General features: G+C 45.4%; 1 protein-coding gene across 1 annotated transcript in view; it reads right to left on the bottom strand.

Annotated features, from left to right (window-relative positions):
* Positions 1-3,373: 3,373 nt before the first annotated feature.
* LOC309552294 (long-chain fatty acid transport protein 2-like) overlaps positions 3,374-16,288 on the bottom strand; it is a 179,278-nt gene continuing 166,363 nt past the window's right edge. The window contains exon 10 of the mRNA XM_082253189.1: positions 3,374-3,702. Within this exon, the coding sequence (XP_082109315.1) occupies positions 3,526-3,702 (177 nt within the window). The 3' untranslated portion in view covers positions 3,374-3,525. The remainder of the gene's footprint in view (positions 3,703-16,288) is intronic.

Genomic DNA, 16,288 nt, shown 5'->3' on the forward strand with positions numbered 1-16,288 from the left:
AGTGTTTTATGATACCATTCATTGTAAAATGCATCCCAACACTGTATACAGTACATCTTAAATCACAAGTCACAAGAGCACACCACAACAATATACTGCTAATTATGGTGAGCTGCATTGATAACAAAAATGGTTAGGTACCATTCGTTATGGTGTGTTGGCAGCCCATTCATAATGAACTGACCATCCTAATGCTATGAAGGTCAATGCTTTTTATAAAACTCATGAAAAGTAAAAATGTCTCTAGTGAAAGATTAAACCGATGATGCAATATAAAAACCCAAATATGGAAGTGACCAGATGTTTATGTTAATTTTGACTCTTCAGAAAGCCAAATATCTGCATGCCCACAGTGCATCTGCATTGCATTGTGGGGTTGAACCAGCGCATTACTTTGCTGTAAAACTCAGAAGGCACACTGATGTTCAGGAGGTTCCCATTGTAGATTTTTGTAGAGTTTAGTTTTGTGGGTGTTTACAGTAGGTCTACCTTAACACACAGTGCAATCTCTGACATATCAAAATCGTGTAGCTTTGACTGTGCTAATATGTAGATGAAATAGCTGCCAGCACATCAACCGACATAAAGTTGTCACATAGATATTAACATAAAAAGTACAGAGCTAAAAAATGATTTATACAATACAGTGCCAGTCTCTGACATACAGTATATCTAAAACCAAAACTTTTTTTTACTTTAAAAAGAGTAGAGTGGATTGGTAGAGTTGCCATTGGAAAAAAAAATGTCTCTTCTATTTCCATTCTAAAATGTTGGATTTCCCCGACTTCGACATTGGTCACCAGGGCAAAAAAAGAGGGTGAATCTTCTTGACACAGATGACAATGAAAACCCGTCAGGGCTTTTAACCTCTTATCTATCCAAAACTAAAAAAATGCACAGAACAGCATGAATTTAAACTCATGATTTCCATGTCTTCTTGACCATATCTTCAACTTTATGCTTGTTAAAGACTGAGCAAGGATTGCTTAAAGTGGTTCTAAATCCAAAACATTTTTTTACCTTAATGCAATCCTTGCATTAAGGTAAAAAAAATGTAGGCATTCATTTTGCCCCCTACCTTATACTTACCTGAGCCCTCGATCAAGCACTGTGCATGTCTGCATCTCTTCTCTCCCCTCACATCCATGTCTCACTGGCTTTGCTGGGGATTGAGAGCCATTGGCTCACAATGCTGTCAATCAGAGCCAGTGAGGAGGGAGCGGGGGTGGGGCTACAACAAATAATGGAAAAATAGAGAAGAAAGATATTACTTGCTGGCTGATTTAATAAAGCATTTTAACTTTGCAAAATTAGTTTTCACATTGCAAGGAGGATTTCCCTAAGCTTAGTGAATGTAGTATTGCTCTGCTTGTTGACTTCTATCATCTGATCGTCAATTAATGCACAATGATTTATGCAATACAAAACACAGGTAGTGATGGACTTGGGCGTATTTGGATTGAGCCCGTTGGAAGCCATTACTGCACCCCGCCAATCACAGGCAGAGAGGAATTTCCCAACCGACATCTGCACATACACACCCTGCCTATGATTGGCGGTGTGTAGTGCCGGCTTCCCGGTGGGCTCGATCCGAACATGCCCGAGCTTAGCTAAAGAAGAGTAACAACAACAAATGTCAGAGAACTAAAGTCTATAAAAAATATGTCCGGGGATATGCAAACATAAAAAAAATGATAGTGGTTAATCACTTGGATTATTTACTAAAACTGGAACGTGCAAAATCTGGTGCAGCTCTACATAGAAACCAATCAGCTTCCAGTTTTTATTATCAAAGCTTAATTGAACAAGCTGAAGTTGGGAGATGATTGGCTACCTTGCAAAGCTGCACTAGATTCTGAGTGCACCAGCTTTAATAAATCTCCCTCATATATGTGTCAAAAGACAAGTACACAATTAAAAAAAGAAAAGAGTGGGTTGCCTAATGACAGGGCCTGATAATGGATCCTATGTGTTTTAATGTTCCTTGCATGGTATTGGGTATTCTTGACAAACTGCATTTTTAATAAAATTACAAATTAAAAAAGTGAACAGGTTCTGTGCCTTTAGTAAACCTAGTTAGGCTCCAATGTGGGAATTATTGCAGGGATCCTTATGCTGTGAGGCAAGAATACTATCCATTCAATCCACAACCAGGAAATGCTCATCATCATTGAGAGAGCTACTGCAGATAACAGGGATGGACCACCACCCACTAGGGACTTACCAAAGTTAGAAATAAGACATTTTCACAATAGCCACAGAATTGCTACATCTACAACCAAAAATGGACTATCACCACTATGGCCCAGGAGTGACCACCAATATCTCTGGAGAGTTACACTACTGCAGCCAGATAATAACTACCACATTAATACTGACACAGCTAGGACTAACATATCTACAGTTAGGAAATAATCATCATATATACTCTACTTTGGTCCCACTTTCTTCTCTACGTGAAAGAATGAGCCCCACCTCAACATCACTGCAGCCAAGGAAAGGTCACACACTAGAACCAGGGAATGATCATTATACATACTATACATACCCATACCTGAATCTCCCTAAGTATGCAATCATTTATAGAACCATGCATTACACCTACATCAGGCACTTTACATAGCTCATAGATTTTACAATTTTAAAGCAACTTCAATTATAGCGAAACTTTGGGCTCCATCTTTTGCATTCCACACCCTCCCTGGCCTTTTTACTCACCTAAAGCTGCAGTCCCATAACACTCTTATCCTTATCTTCTCTCTTCTACTGTTTACAGGAGGTAGGGTTCTTCTTTCAGTGCCCACGTCAATGACTGTGTGATTTTGACACTTCCTATTGGCTGTCCAGTGGCAGGGTCCTCTCAGGATCCTGATGAGGAGTGACAACAACAATTCAACCGGAGTGGGTGTATCTGCAGCAGTCCCCCGCACCCAGAAACAGCACAGCCAAGGGTTCGGGACTGCAGGCTTAAAGTGATACTATAATGTTTTTTTTTGTTTAAAAATAACAAACATGTTATACTTACCTGCTCTGTGCAGTGGTTTTACACAGAGCAGCCCAGATCATCCTTTTCTCAATTCACTCGCTGGTGTTCCTGGCTCCTCCTTCCTGCCGAGTGCCCCCCACAGCAAGCAGCTTGCTATGGGGGCTCCTGAGCCGAGCCAGTGCTCTGTCTGGCCTCATCCCCTCTCTCTCCTCATTTGCTCACTGACTTTGATTGACAGCAGTGGGAGCCAATCAGGAGGGAGAGTTCCGGATAGCCAAGTCTCTCGTGCAACATTGCTAAATCGAGATGGGGCTCAGGTAAGTATGAGGGGGGCTGCTGCACACAGAAGGTTTTTTAGCCTTCTGTATGCAGTAAGATAAAAAAAAAAAAAAACCTCTGCCTTTAGAACCACTTTAAGTGAGTATCTCTTGCTTTACAAGGTAAGGAAAATAAAATGTGCAGGGTGAATTGAAGAGGGTGGGAGGGGGTTTCATATTTGCTCAAAGATGGGAACTTAACCATTATAGGATACCATCACATTACAGTTTCAATTTTTTCTCTAAAATGGCCTGATAAATACTATTATTCAATGGTACATAAGATTTAACATTTTCATCCAAGAAAAACAGAGGATCTCTTATTGCAACAGGGTTGAAGCCTTCCTTGACCAGTTCAATTTTACGATGTTTATAAGTGCCAGTCACTTCAATTGAATCCTGAATGAAATAAATAAGGAAATTAGAAAAAAATAATTGCTTTTCGTCACATGATCACAACTCCATTCATTTTGTGTTAAAGTATAACTATAGGCATTTTGGAAAGAGTAAGGGAGAGGTATAACCACTGTCAGAGGTTTTTTTTGCCACTTGTGTCCCATTGGGGGGAAGTTCCCTCCACTTCCTGTTCCATAGCCAAAACAGGGTGAGAGAGGAAATCCCTTCAAATTAAGCGAATCCCTTGAGCCCACCCCAGGTCACCAGAACTAGTGTCCCCGCTAGAGGTTTTCCCCTCTGTTAGTTTCCTGGGGACAACCCAAAATTTGGGATTTTCTTTTAGTTTCACTTTTAATGATAATGGTAAACAGCACAAATAGGTGAATCTCCCTAATGGGGACACAGACAGCAACAAAAACTGACAGGTGTTCTGATCATTCTCCACACCATCTAAAACTAACAATGTTTCTTGATATGAAAGCCATAGTTATTCCTACTTTATTTACAGTAATGATAAATGGTCCTCACCATCTATACAAGTTCAAGCACCTAAAGTGTAGGTCAAGCGTGACAGGAAGCCAGAAAAATCCATGGGTTGTGTCCAGGATAGGAGATATATTTGTCCCAGGTTCATGCTATACACTGAAGTGGGGTACAATAAGAAAATCGGGCAAACGATCGTCCGATTTTCCTCGTTGTTTCGCAGCAAATCAGAACCGATCAACAAACATTCGTATGAAAATTCTCATACGACAAAGGCTTTTTTCTTGTTTATTGTTTCTGATGTTGCACAGTATTTCTTTTCTGATTTTTCTTGTACAAAAATTGTACGAAAACAGTACACATTAAAACGAAAATCATTAGTTTTTTTCATGTACAAGAAAAATTTTGGAGTTTGTCCCTTTGAGAATTTTCGTCCGAAAATTAAGAATTGGCTGTGTAAAGTTGTGTACACAATATATGAAAATCGTACGAAACTTCTTTGGACGAAAATGTTCGCCCGATTTTCCTATAGTGTGTACTAGCCTTGATTGCTTTTGTGTTTGTGCTGTGTACATAGTTACATAGTAGTTGAGGTTGAATAAAGGCAATAGTCAATCCAGTTCAACCTGTGTAGGTGTGTGCGGACGTATTCATTTCCCATACCCCTGAATGTTTTGATCCTTGAAGCTGGCCAACAGGAGGGAGCTGGGACAGCTTGACCGGGGCTGGCCAGAGGAGGAGAGTCTCTGCTCAGATACAGTTTACACCATCCATGCTGGGAGGGGGAGGGGGGTGCCTGTGCTCTGTCCTTGTCTTCATCCTGCACTCAGTAGGTCAGCAGTGGGGACTTTTTACTTCTCTTCACCAGGAATCCTTTAGGCATGTCTGTGGCAGAAGCGGTGCAGCCTTTTAATAGGGCATCAAAGCGACCCGGGGGGCAATTTTCCCCCTGCCCCCTGGCCCAGTCCTCCCCCGCCCTGCACACACCCGTTACTGAGTTAATCACTTACACAAGCCAAAAGCTTCTGATCGGGTTTTGAATAAAGTGGGTAAGAATAATAACTTCTGGCTGGTGTATATTGTTCTCTTGGGCCCCTTTAGAACAGGGGTAGGCAATTTTTAAAGAGGTGGAGATCTACCTGAACAACATGGGAGAAGTCAAAGATCACTGGGCACTGTGTTGCCTCCCCACACCTGAATTATACCTCTACTTGCTGTACTACCGTGTTGCGATTGCATGCATTGCACAGCAATCATGGGTTTAAATCAAGTGGTGAGGAGGCCAACAGGTTGCCTCCTCCCCACCTGTCAAACAAATTTGGATTGCTTTTCTGAGGACCAGCAGTGTCTGCTGCACTGGTGGCTGAGCCCTTAGTTGCACTTGGCAGAGGTACCTTTAAGTCTCGTTCACACAAAGTTGGAGGGTGGTAAAACCCTGCAGATAAGTTGCGGTTTTAGCTCACCCAAATCCTACTCCCTTTAGCTGCTGAGGCAGCAGCCAAAGGTGTACACATGCTTCAGCAGGAATTAAGCCACCTGTTGCTTTCGGTGAGTGCCACCACCTGCCAATCGTGATCTATTCAGGTAAATAGGGTCACTGTGCAAGTGCCCTGCAACTGCATGCTTCGTGGGGTCCAAAGGGTTACAGTAGGTGGTGAGAAAGCAACACAACACTGCCTGCTTTAACCCTTTGTTTGCTGTATTGCTCATTCACTTGAATGGGTCATGCTTGAAAGGTGCTACACCCACCAATCATGACAGGGCCTAAAACTCTTACTGCGGTGTGACATATGTACACCCCTGACCACTGCAGCTAAAGGGAATGTGGTGGGGGGTGTTAAAAACTCATTCTAAAGGGGCAGTAAAGGTTAATTTAAAAAAATAAATAAATAAAAATAACAAACATGGTATACTTACCTGCCCTGTGCAAGGATTTTGCAACAAAGGTTTTTTTAAGGTGAAAAACTTTGAGACCTTACAATCCCTTTAACAATGGGGTTTTACCACTCCCCAAACTACAAATGTAAATGAACCCTTACTGTTCAGTGCCCTCTTTAGGGATGCTTTCACATTAATGTGCTGCAGTATCCCTGCACCACGGGTGCAGCACTGTGCATCAATGGCTTTCCTGGGTTAGCTGTGCTGTGCCATAGACTTCTGTTTATAGCTTTCAGGTGGGGTACACTTTCTGAACGCACACCAAAACTCCTGCATTCAAAAAGTGAACTAAACCTGTAGGAAAGCTGCAGGTGACCTGCCCCCATGGTGTTGGTAAACCGCAGCACATCAGTGTGAAAGCAGCCCTATACTTATGCCCAGTGTATTGCTTCAAAATGACCAGAAGATCTCTTCTTTCTAGCTGCTGGCACCATTCTGAAGAGCGCTAGCTGGGATAGGACGTAGAGTGCAGTTGGTATCACTCCACATGGGACAGGAGCCAGCACTAGAGAGGAGGCTTCGTCTTATGCAGCACTTGCATACTTGCCAACTGTCCCTTTTTTCCTGGGACAGTCCCTGCAAATAGGAGCCTGTCCCAGGTAATTTATATTGTCCCTGGAAGCGCTTGTCTGCCCAGGCTGCCCATAAATGTTACGCAGAAATAGTGTAGCTGAATGGGAGAATTATTCCAACTCTGCTACTGAGGCCTTAAGTTTGAAATTCCCTTTTTAATTACCTGTAATTCTCTCTATAGTGAGTAGACTCTATAATCTAAAAGTAAGTAGGCAAGATTAATTATGCAGAGTGGGCGGAGCTTCATGGAAGTGGGTGTGGTAATTGATAGCTGTGCTGCAAAGTGTCCCTGGAAATTTTTTTTGAATGTTGGCAACTATGCACTTGCTCCCTACTACAGCTCCAACTTTACAAGTAGTCCCTTTGCATTGCACTCTGTTTGGTGCTCTGGGATGGTGGGTCAGCTGACCCCTCACTTTAGAGTGATTTTCTCCCACTTTCTGTCCTGCTGCTAGTGATTTTACCAGACTGGAAGTGAGGAAAAATCTACAACAGGGTCACAGACAGAAAAAAATCTTACAGTCAGGAGTTCCTGACTCCTGCAAAACTACAAAGAAAATCATTTTTTTTTGTTTGTTTCTGTTGGAGAGTTCCCCTCAGTTCCTTTTCAGTAAAATCTTGTCAGAGTGACAGGTTTTAAGAACATCTATAGAAACCTGACACATGAACCCCTCCTTTCTGCAATACATTTTGAAAATTCCCAGGGTACAATACCCTAAAACTCAGCATCTCCACTGCAGTTAGGTCACAAACCTGGGTCCCTCCTCATCAGTGACGGTGGATTGTTCTTGCTCCTGCCTAGACTGGCGCTCATGTTATGAAGCGTGATCACGGTCTATATAATGAGCTTTCCATTTTGAGCCCAGGCTGCTTGATAATGATTTTAATGTAATGTAACGGACAGCCTGGCTGTGCTTTGATAAGATGGAAGGGGAGGTGGCCTAAAGAAAAACTGGAATTACACTTTAAACGATGTGTGTGATCGGTTCAGTGGTTCCTTGGTTACCACTTACTGCTTGAAGTACAGCATCCTCAGTCCAAATCATGGCCGAGGCACTATCCGCATTGGAGTTGGCATGTTCTCTGTGTACTTATGTGGGTTTCCCTATGAGTGTCCATATAATTCTGTGATATCAATCTGCTTTGCCGTGATTTGTGGGTAGATGAAATCACTTACCAGAACCAGTGGGTCCTGTGTGCTTTACAGCACTAGGACCTTTCGCGCTTTAGTGCCCCCTGGGCTGGGGTGGGTTCCCCCTTTTCCCTCTAGGCTGGTCTGGATTGGTACCTGGCTCCTCCTCACACCATGGTATTTGGTCAATTATAAAAGGAAAAAGAAGCTCAAGATAATGCAGTCAGCAAATAAGTTTATTACCCAATAATAATGGGTTAAATAGTAAAGGAATGCATAAGTAAAACAAGCAGTGGTGGTCAGTGGTCGGCTGGTGCGGGCTGCGCATCCTCTATGCAGAGTGGCGAGCGGTGCTTCTGGCTTGCGTTCCAACTGACTGACGTAATGCCGCTATGCGTTCCAAACTGACGTGTTTCGTCACTTCCTGTGACGTCCTCAGAGTTTAGAAAGCATAGCGATTGAAGGATCTTTATAGTAGTAATACCGCCCCTTAATTTATGCAGCCGGAAGAAAGGGAGACGGACGTGTCCCCACAGCGGTGATTGACAAAATAAGTGGTCGGGGTCACCCTCTATATGAAGCCCTTAAGTATATAATTTTGTGGTGAAAATGATAAGTGGATTTGCAGCCGCACAATATATAAATTAAAACATATTCTGCGCATTGTTATGCTTTCTAAACTCTGAGGATGTCACAGGAAGTGACGAAACGCGTCTGTTTGGAACGCATAGTGGCATTACGTCAGTCAGTTGGAACGCAAGCAGGAAGCACTGCTCGCCACTCTGCAGAGAGGACGCGTAGCCCGCACCAGCCGACCACTGACCACCACTGCTTGTTTTACTTATGCATTCCTTTACTATTTAACCCATTATTATTGGGTAATAAACTTATTTGCTGATACTGCACTATCTGGAGCTTCTTTTTCCTTTTATAATTGGCCAAATACCATGGTGGAGGAGCCAGGTACCAATCCAGACCAGCCTAGAGGGAAAAGGGGGAACCCACCCCAGCCCAGGGGGCACTAAAGCGCGAAAGGTCCTAGTGCTGTAAAGCACATAGGGCCCACTGGTAAGTGATTTAATCTACCCACAAATCACAGCGAAACGGATTGATGTCACAGAATTATATGGACACTTATGCTTGAGCACTTACACCTTTGAAAACGTTGAACCATACAGTCACTAAGGACTTTTTGATCATTCTGAGCACTAAAGTAACTTTATACCTATTGGACTTTCTATATATGACCAGTCACGTTTTATTATTTATTTACCATTTGTTTGCCATTATGATTGAATTATTTATTTAATTATGTGCTATTTATTATTCATACAGTCACTAATTTAATCATTGGGGTAAATATCATTAACATTTATTCAGCAAGCGCTGTAGTTGGCTTTTTGTCCCAAGAGCTAATCCCTTTCATAGCATATGTTGTATTATTTTTTATGTTTATTTCCTACATCCCACGAAAATTACATTTAAATGTATCCTTTTACTTTCTATATACAGTATGTGAAATCTAATATGTAAGGATTGCCACTTTTCTGCATATGCAAGATCACCTATTTGTGATATCCATTTAACAATGTGCACAAACTGTATGGTCAACAAAAATTGAAGAGATTATAAACATGTATTTACGTACACACAACTCCCCAGCACAAAAATATGAACAAAATGCCAGAAGGCTCAAAACTTAACCAAAGTGTGTACAAATGTGACCAGAGATGAGGGAAATTATAAGTGTAACATAATCCTACAGAAAGTCCATAATCCAAAAGTCCATTTTCCTCCATGAATATAAACGATAAACACTGTCAGCATCAGCAGATTCTTTCCAGATTGCAGGATTGGTGTGATTTCTACTTGTAGACTCACATGTATGTAAAAGACAAGGAAAGAGAAACAGCACCACTGATTTAGTAGTTATCAGCCTTCAGCAAACCTGGTTCCTTGCAAAAGGCTATCTGTGCATGAGGAAGTGCCTTACGTGGGAAAAGGCTGCCACCTAGTGGAATTGCATTACATGCTGACAACAGGAAAAGCTTGGAAGGAATCTTCCCTGAGAGGCAGCAGGAGCAAGGACAGTATGAGTACTAAAGCACGGTTCAGGGACCTACAAGGGGAGAGACTGCCACATGTAGCCGGTCTCTTTGGAAGATAGTGGTGTGCTAAAATCTTTTTTAACCTTGCCCTGGGGGATCTCTGGAGCAGTCAATCGGGTAGGCTGGTGAAGAAAAAGCCAGGTGGGCTAGCATTTCCTGCAGTTGGTAGAACTGGGATCAGTGTCTACAAGGGAGTTGGAGATACTCCAGGGTGCCGTTCACAACACTTTGTGCTACTTTCTAAGGGGACTGAGAGTTTCTAGTCGTTAAGGGGCTTTTACTTTTCTAACAGAGACAGTTAGCTACCAAGAGAGGAATCAGAGGGTGCAGACTAAGGCCCGGTTTACACTGATGCGACATACGCTCTGACTTTGGGAGCACATGTCGCATGACCTATATAAATCAATAGATCCCTATGAGAGCCATCTTAACTCGTCTGACACAAGTTGGTCCGACTCCACCCCCAAGTCGGAGACCCCACCAGCTTGTGACGTCACTGCCCCATCATGCCCCAGGCAGTTACATCACAAGGTGTGGGGTCTCCGATGGCCACGCACCATGGCTATACAAGAAACAGCACATGCCAGAACTAACACAACAGCAGGAGCTAGCATTGGGAGAAGACATTAGCAGGGGGAGAAGAACCAGAGGGGGAAGTCCAGAGGGAGACATTACTAGAGAAAGAAGACACGTTGGAGCTACAACGGGGGACATTCTTCAATTTTAATAAAGGACTTTATTAAAAACCTGTGTTTATTTATTTTTGACACTTTTTTTGGGGTGAATGAGTAAGGGTACAATGTACCATATACTCATTCATATAGGAGGGATGGCCGGGATCTGGGGACCCCCTCGTTAAAGGGGCCTCCAGATTCCGATAAGCCCCCTGCCCACAAGCCCCAACAACCACCTCTCAGGGTTGTCAGGAAGAGGTTCTTATCCCCACCATCAACATAGGGACAAGGTGCTTTGGGGTGGAGGGCGCAGAGCCCCCCCCTGCCCTGTTCCCCACTCAAGATTCATACCAGACTCAAAAGGCCTGGTATTTTCAGAACAAAGTTGGATCCTGTTCATGGAAGTCGGGCATGAAGTCGCAGGACAAAGTCAGAATTTGCCTGACTTCCATGTCCGAGCAGTGTGAACCCCCATTTTAAGAAAAGGAATCAATTAGAGCTGTACAGAGTAAAGGGGAAGAATCAATTGGAGTTGCACATAGGGAGGAAGTTGTTCCTGTTTTTTTTTTGCTATTACGTTGGGTGTCCCATAATTCCTATTACCCATCCAAGTTATTACCCCTTAATAAAACATAAAAACCAAGCTCAAAGACTGTTCCTTGTGTCTGGAGAAAGTGTGGAAAAAATGGATTTTTGTAAAATCTTACCGTAAAATCCTTTTCTCTTAAGCTCATTGACAGACGTAGTCCTCGTTGATTAATAACAACTCGGGTTATACTGCCCTCTACAGGAGTAGGACTAGACAGGAAAGAAAACGTTCTGGCCACACCCTAGGGGCAGTCCCAGAGGGTATATCCTCTCACTTCCTGCTACAGCAAATCAGTTATGTCACAAAGCAGTGTTTAGAGAATTTAACCCAACCCAACTCAAAAACAGAGGGGCGGGTACTACGTCTGTCAATGAGCTTAAGAGAAAAGGATTTTACGGTAAGATTTTACAAAAATCCATTTTTTCGGAGTGCGCATGCGCGGCTGCTCCGTCATGGCAGCTTAGCCCGGAGCTCCGCGCCTCCCCGGTCTCATTCAGGCACCGGCATCGGAGCGCACGAAGCCCCGCAATCGGCACCGATCGCTGCTCCTTCCTCCAGCGGTTCCCCCTTGGATGTCGGCGGGTCCCCGGAGCGAGGTCTCCCGCCGTCTGATCTTCTTGTCCCCGGAGCGGGACACAGCCAAGATGGCGACCGCGCCTTCTCTTCCCTCAGAGGACAGAGGCACACAGGAGGTAGGGGACATACCAGCTTGCCCTATGGACACCCCCTCAGCCTCCCCCGATCCCTGGCCATCCCCAGCGACCCCTGCATACCTGCCACAGCCCCCATTACTATCACCAGCCTCCACTGAATCCCTCCTCAGCAGACACCTTGCACAGGCCCCAGGGATCATGGGGCTGCATTCACCAGAGGCCCTGGCTTTCCCTCACCAACCAGGCCTCGCCTCCCCAGGACAGTTTCCGGACATCACACTATTAATGACTAGGTTCTCGGAGATGCTAGCTGCCGGCCTGGCCCATAATGCCTCACAAATCACGGGATCCATTAAGGCGGAACTCCAGAACCTTGGCACCCGGATTGAAGCAATTGAGAGCACTATGGATCAGACAGTCGCAAGGGCCAATCAAAACACAGCATGCATCCAGACTATCCAAGATCAACTAGACACAGCGCTTAGTAAGCTGGATGATATGGAAAACAGAAGCAGACGCCTAAATTTTAGGATCAGAGGGATCCCAGAAACCATCACGGACATTCCTACCACAATTAAGGCTTTTATTAGGGATCTCATTCCGAACATTTCGGACCATCGCCTGGAGCTCGACCGGGCTCACAGGGCCCTACAACCGCCCCGCAAAGATGGCCTTCCCAGAGATGTTATCGTCAAACCCCACTTCTATGGGGTTAAAGAGGAGCTCATGAAAGTGAGTAGGGGTAGAGAGGACCTATCCATCCAGGGTCACAAGATTCAACTCTTCGCCGACCTCTCCCCCTTCACTATTCAACGCCGCAGAGCTCTAAAGCCGCTTACACAAGCTCTTTCTGCCCGGGCGCTGAAATATTGGTGGTCTTTCCCCTTCTGGCTGAATTTTCAATTCCAGAACAAGACGTACAACTTCACCAACTTCCAGGAGGGTGAAGGCATGCTCCTGCATCTGGGTATCATCACCAGGGATCCTGCCCCGTCCACTTCCAGGAGAGAATCTTCCAAGCGACCCCCTCCGATCAGCCCTGTCTCCTCAGTTTGGAACAAGCAGCAAATGAAGCGTCACCGTGATGTCCAGCCTCCCTGATATCTGCATTGCTCCTCTGGAATCTTCTTTCTTCAGTCGTCGAAGTTCGTCCTTCCTCGCCTGATGGGGGTCCGAGATGATCCCTGCCTCCATTTTTTGGCCCCCCTTTTTGGGTCTGTTTCCGGACTGTTTGTTTCCTTTTTCCAGCGAACTATTTATTTTACAATTTTTGATCTGACTTACCTCATCTATTTTCTTCACGCTGGTCAGGTTCTTTTTGAATACTGGGACTGTAATTACTGCTTAATCTGTTGTCGTTAAGCTTGCAGCTCCCCCCCTCCCCAGTACTCCCTCCCCCCCCCTTATTTTTATTCCCCCCCCCTTTTTTTTTTTTTTTTTTCCCTGCCTACCTTCCCCTCCCCATGTTGTCCTTTTCCCCTGTCCCCCCTAGACCTAACCTCCTATTAATGCTTTTGGGGCAGCTCCCCATATTCTACACCTAGGGGTGATTTTTGTGCTCGAATTTTGCTATCTTTTGTTGATTTTTTTATGAGGGTGCCGGGCTGGTGCCCTATGGCCGGAGAGGCTTTAATGTGCCTCCTCCTGTCGGACGTTAGATGATTTCATCTGGCCTCCCTCAGGAATGTGCCCTGACTGGTTCAGGACGCATCCTTACACGTGATGAGGAGCTGCGGGTCCTTCCTGCGGCTTTCTCATCCCTTGGCAAGTCTTTGGACTTGCTACTTTCTTCTTCCTCTGTTGTCTTCTTTTTTCTCTTTTTCTCCCTTTACTGGTGTCTTTTTCTTCCCCTTAGGTTCCTGCGGTCCTTCTGGTTCCCTGTTGCTCCTGACAAGCCTGCTACCGCTGTGAATAGTCTCCTCCGGGGATGTTCTCGGGATCCCGCCGGATCACCTACATCAGCGTGCCTCCTCCCCGCGCAACATGCATCCTAATGTGAGTACGGTCTCTTCTCTACAGGTGGCATCACACAACACCCAGGGCTTAAATTCACCTGTTAAGCGTAGGAAGGCATTCCAACATTACCATTCCCAAGGATTGGGGGTCCTCCTGCTTCAGGAGACTCACTTCCCGGAATCCTACCAACCGACATATGTCCACCATAAATACCCCTTGTTTTATCTTGCCAATGCCCCCTCCAAACAGAGAGGGGTGGCCATATTTTTTGCTAAATCCCTTTCCTTCTCACACCTGCACACCGTAAGGGACCCCCAGGGTCGATTTATTCTGGTCAAGGGCCACATACAAGGAGTGTTATACACATTTATTTCTTACTATGCCCCTAACAAAGGTCAGGCGAAATTCCTCTCCGAGATGTTTCTCCTTCTCTCTCCCCACTTTGAGGGCCGCGTTCTCATTGGAGGGGATTCTAACTTAGCCCTCGACTGCTCCCTTGATAAATCCCAATCCTCCGGTGGTCGGCTTCGCCGACCTTCGAAGCAGAGCCTTCGGGTGGCTAGATCGCTCCATGCATTGGGTCTGATTGATATTTGGCGGGAGTTGAACCCATCTACTCGAGATTACACACATTTCTCGGCCCCTCATCATACGTTTGCGCGGATTGACCACATTTTCATCCCCACGACGGATAGCCCTTCTGCCCAGAAGTCTAAAATTAGAGAAGTCCCTTGGTCGGACCATTCCATGGTCACTCTTCAGCTCTCCTGCTCCCTATTTCCCCGAGCCCCCTTTCCATGGAGAATTAATGAATCTATTCTGAGCGATCCGGCTATATGCTCCATGATAGACACTGCACTTCGCAAATACTTCACGCTTAATGATCTCCCAGACACATCCCCTACTACCTTATGGGGGGCCCATAAGGCTGTCCTGCGAGGCTACCTCATCCAGCTGGGGGCGAAAATTAAAAAGGAAAGTCTAGTTGATATCACCCGCTTAGAGACAGAATATACTCGCCTCCGTAGAGCCCACAAGCGCTCCCCTAATCCCTCCTCTCTTGCCGAACTGGATGCGATTAGATTGTCACTTAACCTGGCCCTAACTTCCAGGGCCGAAAAGGCCCTGCGCTGGCAAGGGGCTCGCGCTTATGCTTTTAGAGATAAAATGGGTACAAAATTGGCATCGAAGCTCTCCCCAAAGTTTCGGGCGATTTCCATGCCCAAAATAAAATCCCCCGCTGGTGTTCTTTCGAGCAACCCTACATCCATCATGGATTCCTTCCACTCCTTCTATTCCCAACTTTATGCGGCCCCCACCCCCCATAAGGGGGACGATCCTGACTCGTTCCTAGACAACGTGCCTCTCCCCTGCCTCACGGATACGCATAGATCCCTTTTGGAATCCCCTGTTGACGAACGGGAGGTGCTGGAAGTGATCAAGTCTCTTCGACCCAATTCCACCCCAGGTCCTGACGGTTTTTCCAATTCCTATTACAAGACATTTGCGTCGGTCCTATCTCCTTATCTGGTCAGGTTCTTCAATGCCCTCAGGGGCGGAGCTCGTCTGGATGAAGCCTCTAATAAAGCTTATCCCCAAGCCGGTTATCCCCAAGCCGGGGAAGGATCCCTCCGATGTGGGCAATTACAGACCAATATCTCTCATTAATAATGATTTAAAGATATTGACCAAAATTTATGCTAATCGCTTATCCAGCTTTATTGCCAAATACATTCATAAGGATCAGGTGGGGTTCATTCCGGGTAGGCAGGGACCTGACCAGATAAGGAGGGTGGTTGATGTCATCTCGCTGCTAAATTCAGGGTGGGATGGAGGCCCTTCCCAACCTGGTTTTCTCCTGTCATTGGACCTACAAAAGGCCTTTGACTCCTTTCATGGCCGTTCCTCTTCCGTACCCTCGAACGATGGGGTTTTGGTCCCTCTTTCATCACTACACTACGAGCCCTTTACTCCCAGCCGGCAGCTCAGGTCAGAATGCAGGGATACTATTCTGCAGACATCCGGATCCGGAGGGGAACGAGACAGGGATGCCCCCTCTCCCCGCTACTTTTCGCTGTTGCCCTTGAATCTCTTGCTTCAGTGATCCGTCTTCACCCTGATATACATGGCATACAATGCGGGTCCGAGTTCCACAAATGCGCGTTGTTCGTGGATGATATAATGCTCTTTGTTACGTCCCCATTGATCTCTCTTCCCAATATCGTTTCCCTCTTGGACACCTTTGGGGCGGCTTCTGGCTTGCGAGTAAACATGACTAAGTCGCTGGCCCTTAATATCACTCTCCCTGGGCCACTGGTGGGTCGTCTGAAAGACCATTTCCCCTTCTCCTGGCAATCGAATTCTATTCCTTACCTTGGAGTCTCCTTGACTCCCACTATAGACAAACTCTATTCGACCAACTATCCGCCCCTGATACAACGACTAAAACGGGATCTCTCTGACTGGTCTCGCTGTCACATTTC

This window comes from Pelophylax lessonae (genome assembly GCF_965119305.1).
Source record: "Pelophylax lessonae genome assembly, chromosome: 4".
NCBI lineage: Eukaryota > Metazoa > Chordata > Amphibia > Anura > Ranidae > Pelophylax > Pelophylax lessonae.